General features: G+C 32.5%; 3 protein-coding genes across 3 annotated transcripts; 1 reads left to right on the plus strand and 2 right to left on the minus strand.

Annotated features, from left to right (window-relative positions):
* The first annotated feature begins 276 nt into the window (after nt 1-276).
* LOC126666652 (sugar transport protein 8) lies at nt 277-3,485 on the plus strand. Its single transcript, XM_050359487.2, has 4 exons — nt 277-534; nt 1,145-1,464; nt 1,842-2,465; nt 2,796-3,485. The coding sequence occupies exons 1-4, from the start codon at nt 399-401 to the stop codon at nt 3,258-3,260; spliced, it is 1,545 nt and encodes a 514-aa protein (XP_050215444.1). The 5' UTR covers nt 277-398; the 3' UTR covers nt 3,261-3,485.
* A 2,291-nt stretch (nt 3,486-5,776) lies between these two features.
* Nucleotides 5,777-9,831, minus strand: LOC126667109 (mavicyanin). The gene is made up of 2 exons (XM_050360080.2): nt 9,526-9,831; nt 5,777-6,263 (listed from the first exon to the last, which is right to left on the minus strand). The coding sequence occupies exons 1-2, from the start codon at nt 9,701-9,703 to the stop codon at nt 5,863-5,865; spliced, it is 579 nt and encodes a 192-aa protein (XP_050216037.1). The 5' UTR covers nt 9,704-9,831; the 3' UTR covers nt 5,777-5,862.
* Nucleotides 9,832-11,858: 2,027 nt separating this feature from the next.
* On the minus strand, nt 11,859-16,569 carry LOC126669759 (sugar transport protein 13). Its single transcript, XM_050363306.2, has 5 exons — nt 16,334-16,569; nt 15,114-15,436; nt 13,715-13,839; nt 12,704-12,992; nt 11,859-12,606 (listed from the first exon to the last, which is right to left on the minus strand). Exons 1-5 carry the CDS (start codon nt 16,467-16,469, stop codon nt 11,899-11,901), a joined length of 1,581 nt encoding a protein of 526 aa, XP_050219263.1. The 5' UTR covers nt 16,470-16,569; the 3' UTR covers nt 11,859-11,898.
* Between the last annotated feature and the right edge of the window lie 447 nt (nt 16,570-17,016).

Genomic DNA, 17,016 nt, shown 5'->3' on the forward strand with positions numbered 1-17,016 from the left:
CATATATTATCTGAGCGTTATATTAATTACAATTATCGGATTTTCTTTCCTGTTATATTGTTTATAATCCGCCCTCACATTTTTAATTAAATAAAAAAAAATTAAAAATTTATTTTTATTTTAAATGGTCAACATTAAAATAACTGTGAGGACAGTACAGAGAGGTGATTCCTAAGTGCACGGTGTGTCTAGTATTTCATTTGATCCATAAAATTTCTATTTTTGACAAATTATTCAATGACCATTCTTGTATATAAATCTCACATTCTCATATTTTTATTTACTAAGCTCTCTTTTTCTTTGTTTTTTTTCTTTCCTTCCTGGCCTAGTCCTTTAGTTTTATCTCCTCCTGTAAAACATAGTTTGTTAGGAGGTAAATCTTTTGTAGGATCGGTAAAATGGCACCGGCTATGATAATTTCCAACGACCCTGATTCACCGGATTTTGATGGAAAGCTTACGTTTTTCGTCATGCTTTGTGTCGTTATTGCCGCTTGTGGTGGCCTTATGTTCGGTTATGATATCGGTGTTTCAGGTATTTATAGTTACAATCAAATTTTTAAATTTTTTTGCGGAAAAAAAATTAAATTTTTTTAATTATCGTTTCACTCAATTTTTTTAAATATCCGAAAGACATGGTACAAATAAATTAATATTTGCAGAAATGAACAACATGAGAATTACAAAATAGTTTAAATCCGGTCAAAAAAATTAAAAATACGTTTTCTTCAAAAAAAATTACTATGCTTTATGATTTCAATTGCATATCTAAAACTTTTGTATCCTCTGTATAAGATATATGTGGGATAAGTTATTTATTTTTTAGTTAAAGGTGAATTTTGTGCACTTACAATGTGTTTCTCAAAAAAAATTATTTTTGATAAATGTGTTTCTTAAAATGGAGGAATTTTTTTACATAATTCTACAATTTTTCCAAAAAATAAAGCAAGGTGCGGCTATCATTCTAAAAGAATAGCCTAGACAACTGGATTATTTTTAGGAGGCCTGACCGACGGAAGGAGGGTGGCCGCCCGTGTCGGGCCTGCACCATTCTCTCTGTCCTTATATGTGCGTATGTCTGTGTGTGTCTATATATATATATATACTTTTTTCTTTTATAATGACTTATAATTGAATATTTACAGGCGGAGTTACGGCAATGGATGACTTTTTGATAAAGTTTTTTCCGGAGGTTTACGAAAGAAAGAAAGGCGCTCACGAAAACAATTACTGTAAATACGACAATCAGTCGTTACAGTTATTCACATCATCATTGTACCTTGCAGCTCTTGTAGCTAGTTTTGTAGCTTCCCATAGCTGCAATAGGTTTGGCAGAAAGCCAACCATGCAGTTAGCTTCCATTTTCTTCATTGTAGGAGTGTGTTTAAGCGCCTTTGGAGGCAATATTGAAACGGTCATTGTTGGTCGGGTTCTTCTCGGTTGCGGTGTTGGTTTTGCCAATCAGGTATCATATTCCGACTCCGTCATAAATCGGGGTACTAGCCCGTGTTATACTGAAAATAACGTATTGATAAAAACAATTGAATCTAATTTATATATGATTCAACTGTGTTGGATAAATTTAATTAGATAAATGTATGCTGATATGACATCCCGTGATTAACATATTAGTCCAATTACTATTTTGTCACATCAAATCATCAATATCAATCGATCTGAATTTGTTCAAGGATAATCACTTTAATTAAGTGTATGGTACTACCAACGAGCTATAGCTCATACGGTATAAGTCTTGGGCAGGAAATTGAAATTGAGTGCTATAGAGACTAATAAGCCTCTTAAAAAATATCTTAAATTGTCACTAACTGATGACTTTTACAGGCAGTACCATTGTTTCTATCAGAAATAGCTCCAGTGAGGATGCGCGGTGCCCTAAACATTTCGTTCCAGCTTTTCGTCACAATCGGAATCCTGATCGCGAATCTTGTCAACTACGCGACAGGAAAAGTTCACAACGGGTATAAAATTTCCCTGGGAGTTGCTGGCATACCAGCTTTAATGTTAGGATTAGGTTCTTTATTGATCGTTGAAACTCCCACAAGTCTGGTTGAGCGCGGCAAAATAGAAGAAGGTAGACAAGTGCTTAAGAAGATCAGAGGCGTGGACAATGTCGATCTTGAATTCGATTCGATTGTCCACGCTTGTGAGATCGCCCGACAAGTCACCCAGCCCTACCGAAAACTCATGAAAAGATCGAGCAGGCCACCACTAGTTATTGCAATCTTGTTGCAAATTTTCCAGCAATTCACCGGAATCAACGCCATTATGTTTTACGCCCCTGTTCTCTTCCAAACCGTCGGATTCGGAAGTAACGCTTCTTTGCTTTCTGCCGTTGTTACCGGATCGGTCAATGTTCTCAGTACCATTGTTTCAATTGTCGTTGTTGACAGAGCTGGAAGAAGGATTCTACTTCTTGAATCTTGTGTTCAAATGCTCATCACTCAGGTATCTCAAATTTTATTCAGTTTTTTCCATTTTCCAATCGATTTTGACATTTTCACGACACTGGCGGAATTAAAATTTTTTTTTTCAACTCGCGTTAAATTTTATGACCATTTAGTTCATTTTTATTCTATCAGCAGTCCGAACTTAACTTTCATCTAGCCTTAATATAAAAATAAATTATACCCCTTTTCTTTGAAAATTTTCAAAAAGTTCTAAAAAAATACGAAAATTTCTGACGGCACTCCAGACTTAAGCCTACCCCAAACTTAAGGCGGTTCTGCCCTTGTATACATTGTTGATCAAGTAAAATTTGTTTTTGTTTTTGTTCAGACTATCATTGGAATTATCCTGATAAAAGAATTGAAACCGACGGGCCAGCTCCCAAGTTCAGAAGCACTGGTAGTGGTGGTGATGGTTTGCATCTATGTTGCCGGATTCGCCTGGTCATGGGGACCGCTCGGTTGGTTAATTCCGAGTGAAACCTTCCCTCTGGAAACAAGAACCGCCGGCTACTCCTTCGCCGTCAGCTCCAACATGCTTTGCACATTTATAATCGCACAAGCTTTCTTATCCATGTTATGTAAAATGCAAGCCGGAATTTTCTTCTTTTTCGCAGCTTGGATCATCGTCATGATGCTCTTTGCCTTCTTCTTCATCCCGGAAACTAAAGGCGTTCCGATCGACGACATTGTCGAAAGTGTCTGGAAGCAGCATTGGTTCTGGAAGAGATTTTTCGACGGGGAAGAAGAAAAAATAGAAAAAAAGGTTGAAATGATTCATCCACATTTGACATGATTTCATTTAATAATAAGGCTGGGGAGGAAAGAAAAAAAACAAATTCAGGATGTTAATTATATTTTTTTATTTTATTTTTCTTGGGTCATAATTGTTAATTATGTTTCTTTTATTCTTTATATTGTTGATTCTGAACTGTTCAAAATGAACATGTATCGGTATCACTTCAATTTTTCAACCTGAGAAATTTCATTCATTAATAATGACGTCTCCGACTTTTTTTTATTGTATGCTTTCTTTTGGATGAATTTTTTTTTTATTTTTGTATCTTATGAAATAAAATATACTACAATGTGATTTTTAAAAGTCATTAAACTTCGGTAATATTTCATTTCAGTCAATGATACTTTAATTTATTTCAATTTCATAATTAAATGTTATATCGAGAATTCATAAAGAAAAGTTATATTGAGAAGGTTTTATCTAATTTCTTGTCGAACGTTGCATGTGTGACATACATGGAAGTCATTAAACTTTCATAATAAAATTTTGTCATGATACTTTTATAATAATTGAACATTTTCCACGCATGTAACATTTAATCTAAATAAAATATTAAAGGTTTAATCACTAAATTAAATAATCTTCTCATTGTAATAAAATCAGAGATTTAATCATTAAATTAAGATAAATGAAAGTACTAGAATAAAATATTATGAAAATTTAATAACTCTTAAAATTAAATATCCAAAATATAAAATTTTGTTAGGGTTATTTTATATTGGGTTAAATGCAAATTCATACACCAACTTTGACCTAATTTGCAATTACAACATAAACTTTTAAACTTGGTAATGTCGGTAACCAACTTTCATTTCTTGGCAAATTGGTACACCGACCAATCATAAAACGACAAATGGCAGTTTATTACAATATCCACGTTAGTGTTTTTTGAGTTTGGTGTATCGATTTGCCAAAAGTGTAAAGTTGGTTACTGACATTGCCAAGTTTTAAAGTTTATGTTGTAATTGCAAATTAGGTCAAAATTGGTGTATGAATTTGCATTTAACCCTTTTATATTTATTCTATTTTATCAATTTCACTATTTGATATAAGTAATTATAACCGAATCAATTGTGAAAAATAGATGAAATAACTTTACTTAAATCGTAAAAAATAAAATTTTACTTAAAAAAAAAACAAAAATATGGTCAAATTTTTCAATGTCATATCTATAACATCGGGTTTTTGACATATTTGTGTCTCATGGACACAAAAATTCCGGTTTTGTGCCTCCCACCCCAGCCCGCTATCTGAGATAGCGGGCTGCACATCAGTCCGCCATATGAGATGGCGGGCTGGTGCTAATTTGGGTGATTAAACCTAATCACCCAAATTAGCACCAGCCCGCTATCTCATATAGCGGGCTGGTCCCTCCCCAATGATTGGGGAGAGAGTAATTTACTCTCTCCCCAATCATTGGGGCAGATTATATTTTTTTTTTAAAACCTATTATATATAATAAATCGTAGTTCAAGCTAGCTATTTTCGGGCTAGTTTCGGACGCTTTCGAGCATTAATTTTTAAAAAAATTCTAAACAAATATTGTAGGTGACCATTCAAACTAATGGATATATGACACTTTAGGTTCGAAGGGTCCAATATAAAAAAAAATTATAACGTTAAGTATCTCCATAATTTTTTTTATCAAAGTCCAAATTCAAAACCGAATCAAACGTGAACGTCCAATTTATACATTACTAGTTTCGCATTACGTGCTATGCCCGTGGCTCGTAACGTAACTCGTCAATGAACATATTAGTAAAAATATTATAATTATATCAATTTTTTATTTAATATTAAATTAGTTAAGAATTTTTGTAAAAGCCATACTGAATTTATTCTTTTTTTGGTTTTATAATAACCATAATTAAATCATTAACTTAATTTTATTAATAATATCTTTAAAAATAATAAGATTGAAATTTAAATAATATTATATTGACCAAATATTGTATTTTAATTTTGTAATTCAATCAAATTAAAAGATAGGTATTCCTACTAATTTGGAGATAATTTAGTTATTTTTTACATATTAAAAACTAAAGGTATAATAATATATTAAATCATGATTTAATTGTACTACTATTTTATTAATTTCATGCTGCTAAGAAAAAAGTGAAATTTGTTGTTTTCTTTTTATATCTATTTTTGTGTTCATGATTTGATTGTATTGAATTTTAAATTAATGCAGCAAACGGAAGCCAACGTGACAGTCAATTGTGTGCATCCAGGAACTACGATTTATTATAAATAATAGGTTTTTTTAAAAAAAAAAAATCTGCCCCAATGATTGGGGAGAGAGTAAATTACTCTCTCCCCAATCATTGGGGAGGGACCAGCCCGCTATATGAGATAGCGGGCTGGTGCTAATTTGGGTGATTAGGTTTAATCACTCAAATTAGCACCAGCCCGCCATCTCATATGGCGGACTGGTGTGCAGCCCGCTATCTCAGATAGCGGGCTGGAGGTGGGAGGCACAAAACCAAAATTTTTGTGTCTATAAGACACAAATATGTCAAAAACCCTATAACATCATTACATAATTCTTAGAAAGTTTCAACAACAATCAATAACCCAAAACTATGTAGCAATTAAATTATTAAGCAAGAAAAATAAACCCAAAAATAATTGCCAAAGCAATTTTACCAAAATGCCCATTGACGGCCTTAAAAGAGACGGCAGAATTAAGTGAAGGGCCTGGAACTCTTGCAGCCGGAACCGGAGGAGAGGCCGCTTCCGATACAGAAGTCGTCGGAGAAGCTGAAGCAGACGGCGTCGGCGACGGTTGTTGATCAATGCGAGGGACATTAATGTCTAACTTCTGGCCGGCTTGGCAATGTCCGGGAACACCGCAAAAGAAGAAGTGGTGGCCGCGCGTTTTGATGGTGATGGAATCGTTGCCGGTGGTGTAAGTTGCTAACGGAGCTGATACGTTGCAAGTCTTGTACATTGCATGCGTAACTCTCATCACGTTGTGGAATTGATTATTGTACTTGAATACTATTCATGCAAAATCACAAATTACCGTAAATATATATGATTAGGCATAAATTAATAAACTATTAATAAAGCCTAAATATGAATTTCACCCATTACCTTTTTAAATCCATTTGTTGCAATCCCATATCAAAGGGAAACTCAATTTCAATTTTATTCAGTTCCTATCATTTTTAAACTTTCAAAAGATATAATATTTTTATACTAATCTATTATAATCTCATAAAATTTAACGATGTTTCTTTAAATGAAAAGAATTTTTTTCACAATTTGTACAGTTAATTATTTACTAAAATAATATTTTTTGTGTTGTCGTATTAACTTTTTATCTTTAAATTGGCGTGATTATATATCACATTATTGGCGCTTTTCTTTTAGAGCATCTCAAACGGTATTTTTAACTTTTAAGATCGTTTTTAATAAAGAGTTTTCAATAATAAAAAGTAAAAGTTAATTTTTTATTTTATTTTTTAAAATAGAAGCATTATTTTATATTATATCTTCATGATAAAATCTTTTAGATTTTTAAAGACGCCATAGTAGATGCTCTTAAAGGGTAAAGTTATATATTTTGCAATATCTTTAATTTTGGATGGAATATGAAGCTATTCAATACCGAAGACAGGTACCTCAAAACATATGCTCAGTTAATTTGATTATCATGTTATGATTATAACTAACTTCTAAAATTAATTAATATTTTTATATTTTATAAATATTGATATAGATATCAGTTTATATGGTTGCATAATATAACGTTTTAATAAGTGAATTGGTTTCTATGGGGATAACACATATTTGATGGCATTTTCTATGGTTATTTTGTTGTAATTTATTTTATTTATTTTTCTATTGGAAGAAATTGGTATAATTCATCCAATAGTGATAAATAAATAAATTAAAATACTTTGCACAAACAAAGTAACCATAGACTTATATTTCATGGCTAATTTTATTTTATTTTGGTTAATATTTGGCTCAATTATGGCGAAGTTACCGAAATTTTAAACACATATAAAAAAGTTGTTACTACAGTGTCTTCTCATCTTTAAAAGACAATCAGATTATATATATTTTTTTATTGGTGCTGAGATCTGAAGTGACAACTAGTTTTTGGTTAATTTTTCGGTCACTATTATATATATATTTGGGTGGCTTATTTGTTAGTCAAAAAGCCCTATTGGATGACTGTTTTTTAGTATCATCATTGATTTTAGAGGTGGCCACGGTTCATAACCCCGGGTCACGGTTCAAGAAAAAGTTGAACCGGCCCGGAACCGCCTAAGAGACGGTTTCATGACGGTTCAGAACCGGGCGGTTCCGGTTCCGGTTCCGGTTTAGGACGGTTTAAAAAAAATTAAAAAAGAAATTAAAATTTAATTACTAAAAAATATAATTTAACAATAAAATAACTCACGGAGATAATATTATAAGAAAATAAATTCTTTTTTCTTTAATATTAAAATATTAATAAAAAATTTAACTAAAACAAATATAACATATATTTTATTGCAAAAGTAAATATATTATATGATAAAAATATAATATATATATTAAAAATATACAATATATATTTTTTATCAACGGGTTCGACCCTTGAACCGCCGGTTCTGACTCGAAACCGTCGGTTCACGGTTCAACAAATATGGAACCGGTCCGGAACCGCCCTATATACGGTTCCAGGTCGGTTTTAGTCCGGTTTCGGGTTTGACCGGTTCCGGGCCGGATTTGACCGGGCCGGTTTCAGACCGGGTCACGGGCTGACCCGGCCCATGGCCACCTCTAATTGATTTTAATAACACTCACTCATTGTGATGAGAAGTTGTTATTTCTGTATATAAACATTTTCACTTCATTTATTGAAGTTTAGTCTATGATAAAAAAATTAAATAATTACTTAATATGAATAAAATAATGTGTTTTGCAATTTTCATATACTATAGTAATTTGTATTTTTACAATTTAATTTTTATTTTTTAGTAATTTGAATCCCCGGTTGAACATTCAATCAATTGGTGCTTATGTGGAACGTGAAAACTTAAAAATTTAAGTCATAGCAAGACGATTTCAAACATCCATATTAATGATTCATCAAATTGTAAAATACACTATAATTTATTCATTTTATGTATATTTAATCCTAAAATAAAGAGGCCCATTAGTATTTTAATTTTTTAGTTGAATTAGATTAATTGGTTTGAAATTTATTATTCACAATATATATAAGGGAACATAATAACTATTGGCATAATATCTCAAAAATATCAAACATTTTCGGTTTAATTTAATTTTAATCAAATTTTTCAAAATCACAAATTTTAACAAATCATTCGTTCTATTTCAAACAAATACCACTTTTTTACAGTATTTTCAACTCTATCCAAACCTAAAAAGAATTCATTAATAAATAGTTATTAAATTTAGGATATAATTGACGAATTTACCATAATTCGAACAAGCCGAACCTTTGTTTTTTTAAGCAAATGATAAATGGTTAAAATTGAAATTTACAAATCAAAAATTAACTAAAATTAATGATTTTAAAAAAATTAGATTAAAATTTGATCTCATCCAAAACATTTGGCATTTTTAACACATTACACCATAATTATTTAGAGTTTGTGGGTTGTTGCTAGTGAAAGTAGATGCGGAAAGAGATCATTTTCATCTATAAGCATGCGAGTCCAGGTGGATGACACTTTTTTCATTCCACATATACTAATCATCATAAGAGACCCTACCAAGTATGTATGTAATAATTCTACGTGTCATCCACGCTGTCTCCTACTAATTTGCAAGCTGACATTATGGGTCATAAGATTTTCAAATTACTTTAAAAAAAATACTACTGAATCTCAATTTATCTTTTTAAAAGTTATCAAACTTTAATTTCGATTTCATAAAAACATTTCTGATCTAAATTTTTTTATACACACCTAAATTAAAAATATTTATTACGTTAGCAAATTTTTTTATTTATAAATAAATACCATCTTCGGTGACCTATTATTAAATAGTTAACGTGATAAATATTCTCCGAATATTCCAATTACGTAGTTACATCAGTAAAGTAGTTAACTTCTTTTACCGTTACGGTCTCAAATCCAGTTTAGGTTCAATCTCCAATGTAATTCATCGGAGATTAAAGCTAAACCGTAAATGATCAAAGCAAAAACAAATTCTTGTCATCAAAGTGACAATTTAAAAGAGTGAAAATTGTTAGGAGACTTTTTTCTAAGTCTGAAAAAATAATGAAGGAACTTACCAATAATGTCACCAACTTTGAAAGTTTTAGTAGCAGACCACTGTTTATAATCAACAACAGCATTAATGGAGGTCCAACCAGCAGAGTCTCCAACCATGTGTACACTTCCATCAATAGCTTCAACCAGCGCCATTACTGTAACCATTACCATAGCCATGGCTAACTTTTCTAAGGCCATGGCTAGCTAGCTGCGAGCCCTAATGTATTATTTAAAATCCTTTTAGGGTTTGATTTTGTGCTAATAGAAGGAGATTTTTAGAGGTAGAGAGGGTCCTTTTTTTGTCTGTGCTTGAAGCGTTTATAAATCTTTTAAGTGGTCGATTGGTCGCTGTTGAGACATCATGTCTTTTTAAAGAAAAAAGGGTCATTCATATCCCTTAAGATTTGACTCTGAAATTAAATAATACCTCAACGTCATAAAAGTTCAAAAATGCTCCTGATATTTTAAAAATATGAACAATTAGACTCAAATTTGAAAGCATAAATGAAACGTTGGGAGTCTGGTTGTCAAAATCGGATGGCCTGATTGTTCAGTTTTTAAGAAGTTGGGGGCATATTTAAACCTTTCCGGACTCTGAGGGCTTACTTGATCATAGAGGCAAACGTTAAAGGCATAATTGACTCTTTTCCCTTTTTTAAAATGTTTTCTTAAAATGGAATGAGATTTTGGTCCCCTTACTTTTCCTTATTTACGTATTATCTACTACTACTTCTTTTTTGGCCATATATTATCTGATTTACAGCCCTTTTTATGGCGAGAGCAATATAATTCTTTTGTTTCTTTTACCTACTTATCATTTAAACTTTACACATTACACTATAAGCCTAAAGTTGGGTAAAAATCAACCTCCTTTAGGTAAAGTAACACCAACACCATTTGTAGTCGATATTTGCATAAAACGCTAGGATTGCCTAATTAGTCCTTTGAAGAAAAAAAACATAATCCAGATAAAAAAATGTAAATTATAAGTAAACTTTCTTTTATTAAAAATACGGTTTAATCATCAAAAAATGCGTCACCTTTTTGACTTTTTTCGTTTATATCCCAAACTTTCATAATCGTCAACTTTATCCCATATTTTATTTGTCAGTTTCATTTATACATGTTTTTCAAATTGAAGTTTTTCCAATTAAGGAATTTCTTTTTCAGATACAAATATGAATGACATATCTGACATTTTCCAGAGTAAAAAAACTCAAGTTTGAATAATGGATACAATTAAAATTGAAAATTGAAAAATGAAGTAAAATGTATGATTTTAAAAGTTTAGAATATAGGCCTTAAATAATTACGAGATTTTACATTTTAAACACTGAATTTGGTTAAAATCTAGAAATTCGAAAAGTTATTATTTAGACTTTATTAGTTGTTCTTAGGCTTTATATGCATGATATATTCTACAGTTGAATGGAAGATGCACACCTAAAAAAGTTAACAGTTTTCATTTAAACAAGTATGGGAATTTAATTATTGCTGGGAATAAATTAAGAGCAATATGGTATGGTGTCTCACACATAACACATCCATCCTTGGGGGTACAACTTATAAGCCTATTTTTTGTTTGAAAGACTTGAAAGCAAAGAATGTTTGTGAGTGCAAAGTAGAACTGGCCTTCAATCATTACCTTCTTTCTTTTACATCTAATTCCATTGGTTAATGCTATAATGATGGCAAAGTTATGAGTGCAAAAGATCGAACAAAACCCGAAAACCGAAACGAACCGGTATATTCATTTTGTGTGATTTGATCTTATAATGAGAATCAATTTTTTAATTCGGTTTTTAGTTCAGTTTTGGTACACAATTAACTGAACCGACTGATTCGAAATATCATATAGTATTTCTTAAAATTTGATTCAATAAATTCTTATAAGAAATAAAATTACGGCTCGGTTTAGTTTGGTTCGACCAAATGCACATTTCCAGGCATGGTCGCCCTCTTTTTTTTCGCCCTATAGTTGAGTAATGTTGCTTCGTATATTGGTGAGGTAGAGTCTTGCAATCTACACAATTCCATAGCAAGTTATATGCACACTTTATCAAGCAAAATCAACCATATTGTAATCCATCATAGAATTTCAATTTATCATGGCTTAGTCCTGCGGCTTATTTTTGTAACAAATTTTGGTTGATAAATAATATTTAAAAGCAACTGACTGTCATATTTTGCAGAGTTAAACCAGATTAGCATTTAAATTGGCTCTTGATTGTGGAAACAGAATTTCAAATGGAATTTTAATTAGAAAAAAAGAGATTGATTAATTCCTTAATAAGTATCCTAAACGACATGGTATTGGCAAAATAATATGTTGCCAGATGATGATACGTATTCATATATTAATTATTATATGTATATATTACTTTCAGTCAAATTTACAACTGAGTAACCGAATTAAATCCATTACTATGCCCATTTTTGGCTGGCTTCTTCATTTCAATTTCTCCATCTTCATAATCATCCATAAATCTCTTCCAGAACCAATGCTGCTTCCACACTCTCTCTGTCATCTCTTCGATCGGTATATTTTTCGTCTCCGGTACCAAGAAAAACACGAAAAACGACATGACAAGTACCCAACCAGAGAAGAACAAGAAGATACCAAATTTGAAATGGCAAAGCATAGATAGGAAAGCTTGTGCTATGGCAAACGTGAAGAGCAAGTTAACACAAACGGTCACACTTTGTCCGGCTGACCGTGTTTCCAACCGGAAAATTTCACTCGGGATTAGCCATCCTAGAGGCCCCCACGACCAAGCAAAAGCCGAAACAAATGTGCAAACCATGATTACGACTAATACCGCGAATGTTTTCGAAAGATTTTCCGAGTGATCTGTAACCTTGATCCCCAGTATTATTGCAATTATGACTTGAGACACGAACATTTGGATACCGGCTTCCAATAGGAGCATTCGACGGCCTAATTTATCCACTGAATAAATGGACACAACGGTAGAAACAACATTGACAGCGCCAGTTATAACGGCGGAATAGAGTGCAGCATCGCTGCCGAATCCTACCGTGCTAAATAGGACAGGAGCGTAGAACATGATTGCGTTGATTCCTGTGAATTGCTGGAAAATCTGTTGCAATAATTTCGATAAGTCAGTCGTCTATATTACAGAAAATGCAATTATTCATAATTATATGTTTGATGTATTTGGAAATTGTAATGCTGACCTGCAAGGCTACTGCTATAACCAGCTGGGGGCGGTTCCTCCGTTTCATAAGATTCTTGAAGGGGTGTTTCACTGCTTTCGCTGCACGGCTTGCCTCAACTAGCTCCAAGAACTCTGGCTCAATATTATCTGTGCCCCTAATCCTTCTGAGGACCGCTTTTCCTTCCTCCAGACGATCGCGCTCTATGAGGCTGTTAGGAGTTTCTGATACAAAGAGAGCCCCTACAGTCAAGAGAAGTGCAGGAATGCCCGCCAGTCCCAATGATATTCTCCAGCCTTCACCATCAATTCTGTATTCATGAAAAAATAAAACATCAACAACCGAGAGAAACGATTTTACGATCTAGCTGCATATTCAAAAACCAAAACTGCATATCATCCCTCCAATCAGAGAAATTAACCAAGTACTGTAACTTCAAAAAATGTCTCATGTGCAATTGCATAAAGTTTTTCAAAATGAGCTCCATTATCTCTAACAAAAGTTTCGCTCCGTTCCCAACTTAAAAGTGTCCGAAGAGGTCGAGCCTCTTACAGCTTGTGAATTATGCTTGAAACATGATCACTAATTTTCAGGTTAGTGCAGTTAGTTAGCCTTAGTGAATGACTCCAAAACATCTGGCTCTAGTACGAAGATTTCATATGGCACCTAATGCAACTAGGCCCACTCAGTTTGATTAAATCCAACAATTTTTCTGGTCTATCCAATGTACTAGGAAGTCAATTGTCTGACTTTTCAAGCATTTCAAGCTGTGATAGATAACTTTTTGATGTCATTGAAGGAGCATGAATGGGAAAATCCAAACTACAAACTAAGGAAGAGTCAAAAAAGAACCAAATGATAATTTCAACAAAAAATTGTTAAGTCTCCATCAAGTGATCTCATCAATAGTTTAATAATGTTCTGTCTACAAGACTACAACTATAGAACACCTAATGAACATAGATTATTTTAACCCTTATTTCCATTATTCATGTTTAAAAAATGAAACTAGAGAGCCAGAACTGGACTTACTTCGCAGTACCATAATTGACAAGGTTCGCGAAAAGAATTCCGATGGTGACATTAAGCTGGAAGAGTATGTTTAGACCGCCACGTATTCTTGTAGGTGCTATCTCGGATAGAAACAGAGGCACAGCCTGTTACACATTGAAATTATATTTAATTAATAAGAGTATAATAAGATCTATATAATTCACATGCTATTAGAATAAAATAGTAAGATATTTGTTATCCAAGCCATAGATTAAGATTCCCAAAGAAAAGTCAAAGATTAAGGTGTCTGAAACTCCAATGATTTTTCTAACTTACTCTACATAATGAAACACAAAAATCAACAACCTTCGTCAGCTAAAATCTTGTTTTACATCAGTTACAAGACTTGTCACACTAACAGTTGGTAATGAAAGTCCAAGTAGTGACAAAATGATAAGATACAAAAATTCAAGAATGTCCACCACACAAACGAAGACTGGAATATGTGACCAAATATCCTACAGCATTACACTATTAGCCACTCACTATCACGTTATTCAACCAATAGATAAGTACTTTTCAAAGGAAAATGATTCTTATAAGCATAAAAGAAGATACCCAAAAAAAATTGGGTTTTTGCCACCTTTTCTGGATGAATCCAAACAAAACATCTCTTTCATATGATGCTTTTTTGAACCAGAATAAGAAAATTATCACTCCATCACATGTTTTTCTTTTCTTTTTTTCTTCGGAAATGATGGTAATAATCGATTGCTGGAGCCTTAAATGTTTTAACGCCACCACATTATTAACTATCCATTTATCGTGTGACACATATAAAAACGTGAAAAAGAAGAATTGGAATAAAAGCCAGATATTTATGATATAACAATGGTTGATATTAAAGCCACCACATCACAGTCCAAATTTTGGGCCAGTGAAATAAAAAAAAAACTCTTAGGTGTCAGCAGGCTATTGCAAGCAGAAAAGGGTATTCATTGAGGATTCTGTTAAAATGTTGTTCGATCGAACATTTTCCAAATAAATGGAAACACAGCTGACAAATGATTGATTAAGATTATGGCTTAACTGACAACTTGCAAACACAACATTAACTAGAAACTGATTATTATTATGTCGGTAAGGTAGCATTAACAGCAGACAGCCGACCCCGTATGGCCGTACATGCCTTGCTTTAGAAACTACCTCATGAATGCATAAAAATCAATTCTCACTATGAACTTAGGTAGCACAGACACAAACACACGGCGATCGAAACGTTATTTTAAGGTTCCATGTTAAAATTTCCGAAACGTGAAATATCCGACATGTTTCTAAAACGGGAAAAGTTGGATTGGGCGAAGTGTCCGTACTACTACCTAGTCTGGAACACAAACTTCACAGATTAAATTGGATGGTTTAAAAGTTAAACAAGTACCTGATTGGCGAAACCAACACCACAACCAAGTAAAATCCTGCCGATGATGAGCATGGCAAGGTCTTGAGCAGCAGAGTTAAGAACAACACCAACAATAAAGAAAATGCCGGCAATCAACATAGTAGGCCGCCGGCCAAAGTTTCTGGTGGTGTAAGATGCAAAGAAAGTTGCAACTAAACCAGCCAAGTAAAGTGATGATGTGAACAATTGCAAGCCTTGATTATCATACTTGCAATAGTTACTGTTTATTTTTGGATCTTGTGTCTTGTCATACACAGTTGGGAAAAATTTCTGCAAGAAATTTGGCATAGATGTCACACCCCCTGCACATATCATTTATCAAAATTAATTATCATAATTTAATTAATTGATTATGATTAAAATGGGGTATTAAACTCAATGAGTTTCTTACTATACTTTTACTTAATTTTATTTCCTCGGAGGTTACTTGCTGGAATATTATTTAATTTTGAATACAAATTTAAAAAAGTTGTTAAATTATAAATTTTGTTTCAAAAATGTACTAAACTATAAATTCTATTTTAAAAAGGTGTTAACTTTTAAATAATATGGTGTTTATTGTTGAAAATATCAGCAAATTAGCACCATTTTCCAGCAAGTGATCTCCCGGTAAAATAAAAATATAAACCAACGAGCTGTAGCTCAAATGGTATAAGCGCTGGACAGCAAACTGTCAAGGTTGTGGGTTCAATTCCTCCCACAAGCGCTCCCCCTCCCCAATTATCAAAAAAAAAAAAAAAAAAATATAACATGGTAATTTTAATTATATAAAAACCAAATAAAATGTAACTCATTTTATAATTAAATGGAAATTTAGTAACATCCGATTAAAACGTTATAAATAATTAATGTATTAACGAGAGAAAGAACTCAATTTTGAATATCAACCGTCGGTTACAGTTACAAAGATATTATTTTTGGTCATTTAATTTCCGAAAATACCCTTCTTCGTATTAAAAGGAGTCGGGATAAAATGGTAATTTTAAAAGTAACAGAACCCTGTCGGCTGCTTGGTTGGAACTCCACTTTGGCGGGAGTAAAAACGATCTTTTTCCTTTCATGAAAACTTTTATCTTTTCATTAAAACCTCTAAAACTAGAAAAAAAAATAACTTTGAAAGACCATTCACGAATTTGATTCTCCAAATGTTTAAGTTAAATATGAAAAAAAGATTAATAATTCAAATGAAATTTAATTACCTGAAACACCAACATCATAACCGAACATGAGACCACCGGTGGCAGCCATTATACAAGAAATGATAACGATCGGAGTTATCTTAGCCTCAAACTCTTTTCCGCCGGACGACGCAGCAGAGAAACCTCCGCCAGCCATGATTATTTTAAACTGTTAAATTAATTTAAAAAATTTAAAACTTCTTTAACTGTATTAATTTCAAGAAAATGCAGTTTGAAGAAGAAGAAAAGAAGTGAGATTAGAGGTGCAATAATGGGAATGGTTTATATAGACGCGCAAAATAATGGAAGAAAGCAAAGTTATGTACTGTAGTGGATCATGTTATTTAGTGGGACCACCTTAAGATCTGTCCACGTGGCGATTCTGATGGTTACGATGGCTGGCTAGTCAACTCTCGCCTCTTTTTTATAGTCTACTCTTTATCTTCTTAAATAAATTCAAAGTGATAAATGTTCATTTTACTCCCCCAATTTGGTATATTAATCAAAAACAAATTTATAGTTTTCACACACAAAAATCTGCACAATGGTTAGTTCGACTCATTTTACTTTTTAATTGAAGTAGCATAAAATAGTTAGAGCAATCGAAATTAAGGTGGCAACAGATCGTTGGACTATATAAAATTGAAGGGATAGCGAAGTTATAACGTCTATTTTAAGAATGTGTGGTTTTGTTTAATTAAACG

This window comes from Mercurialis annua, linkage group LG2 (genome assembly GCF_937616625.2).
Source record: "Mercurialis annua linkage group LG2, ddMerAnnu1.2, whole genome shotgun sequence".
Lineage (NCBI taxonomy): Eukaryota > Viridiplantae > Streptophyta > Magnoliopsida > Malpighiales > Euphorbiaceae > Mercurialis > Mercurialis annua.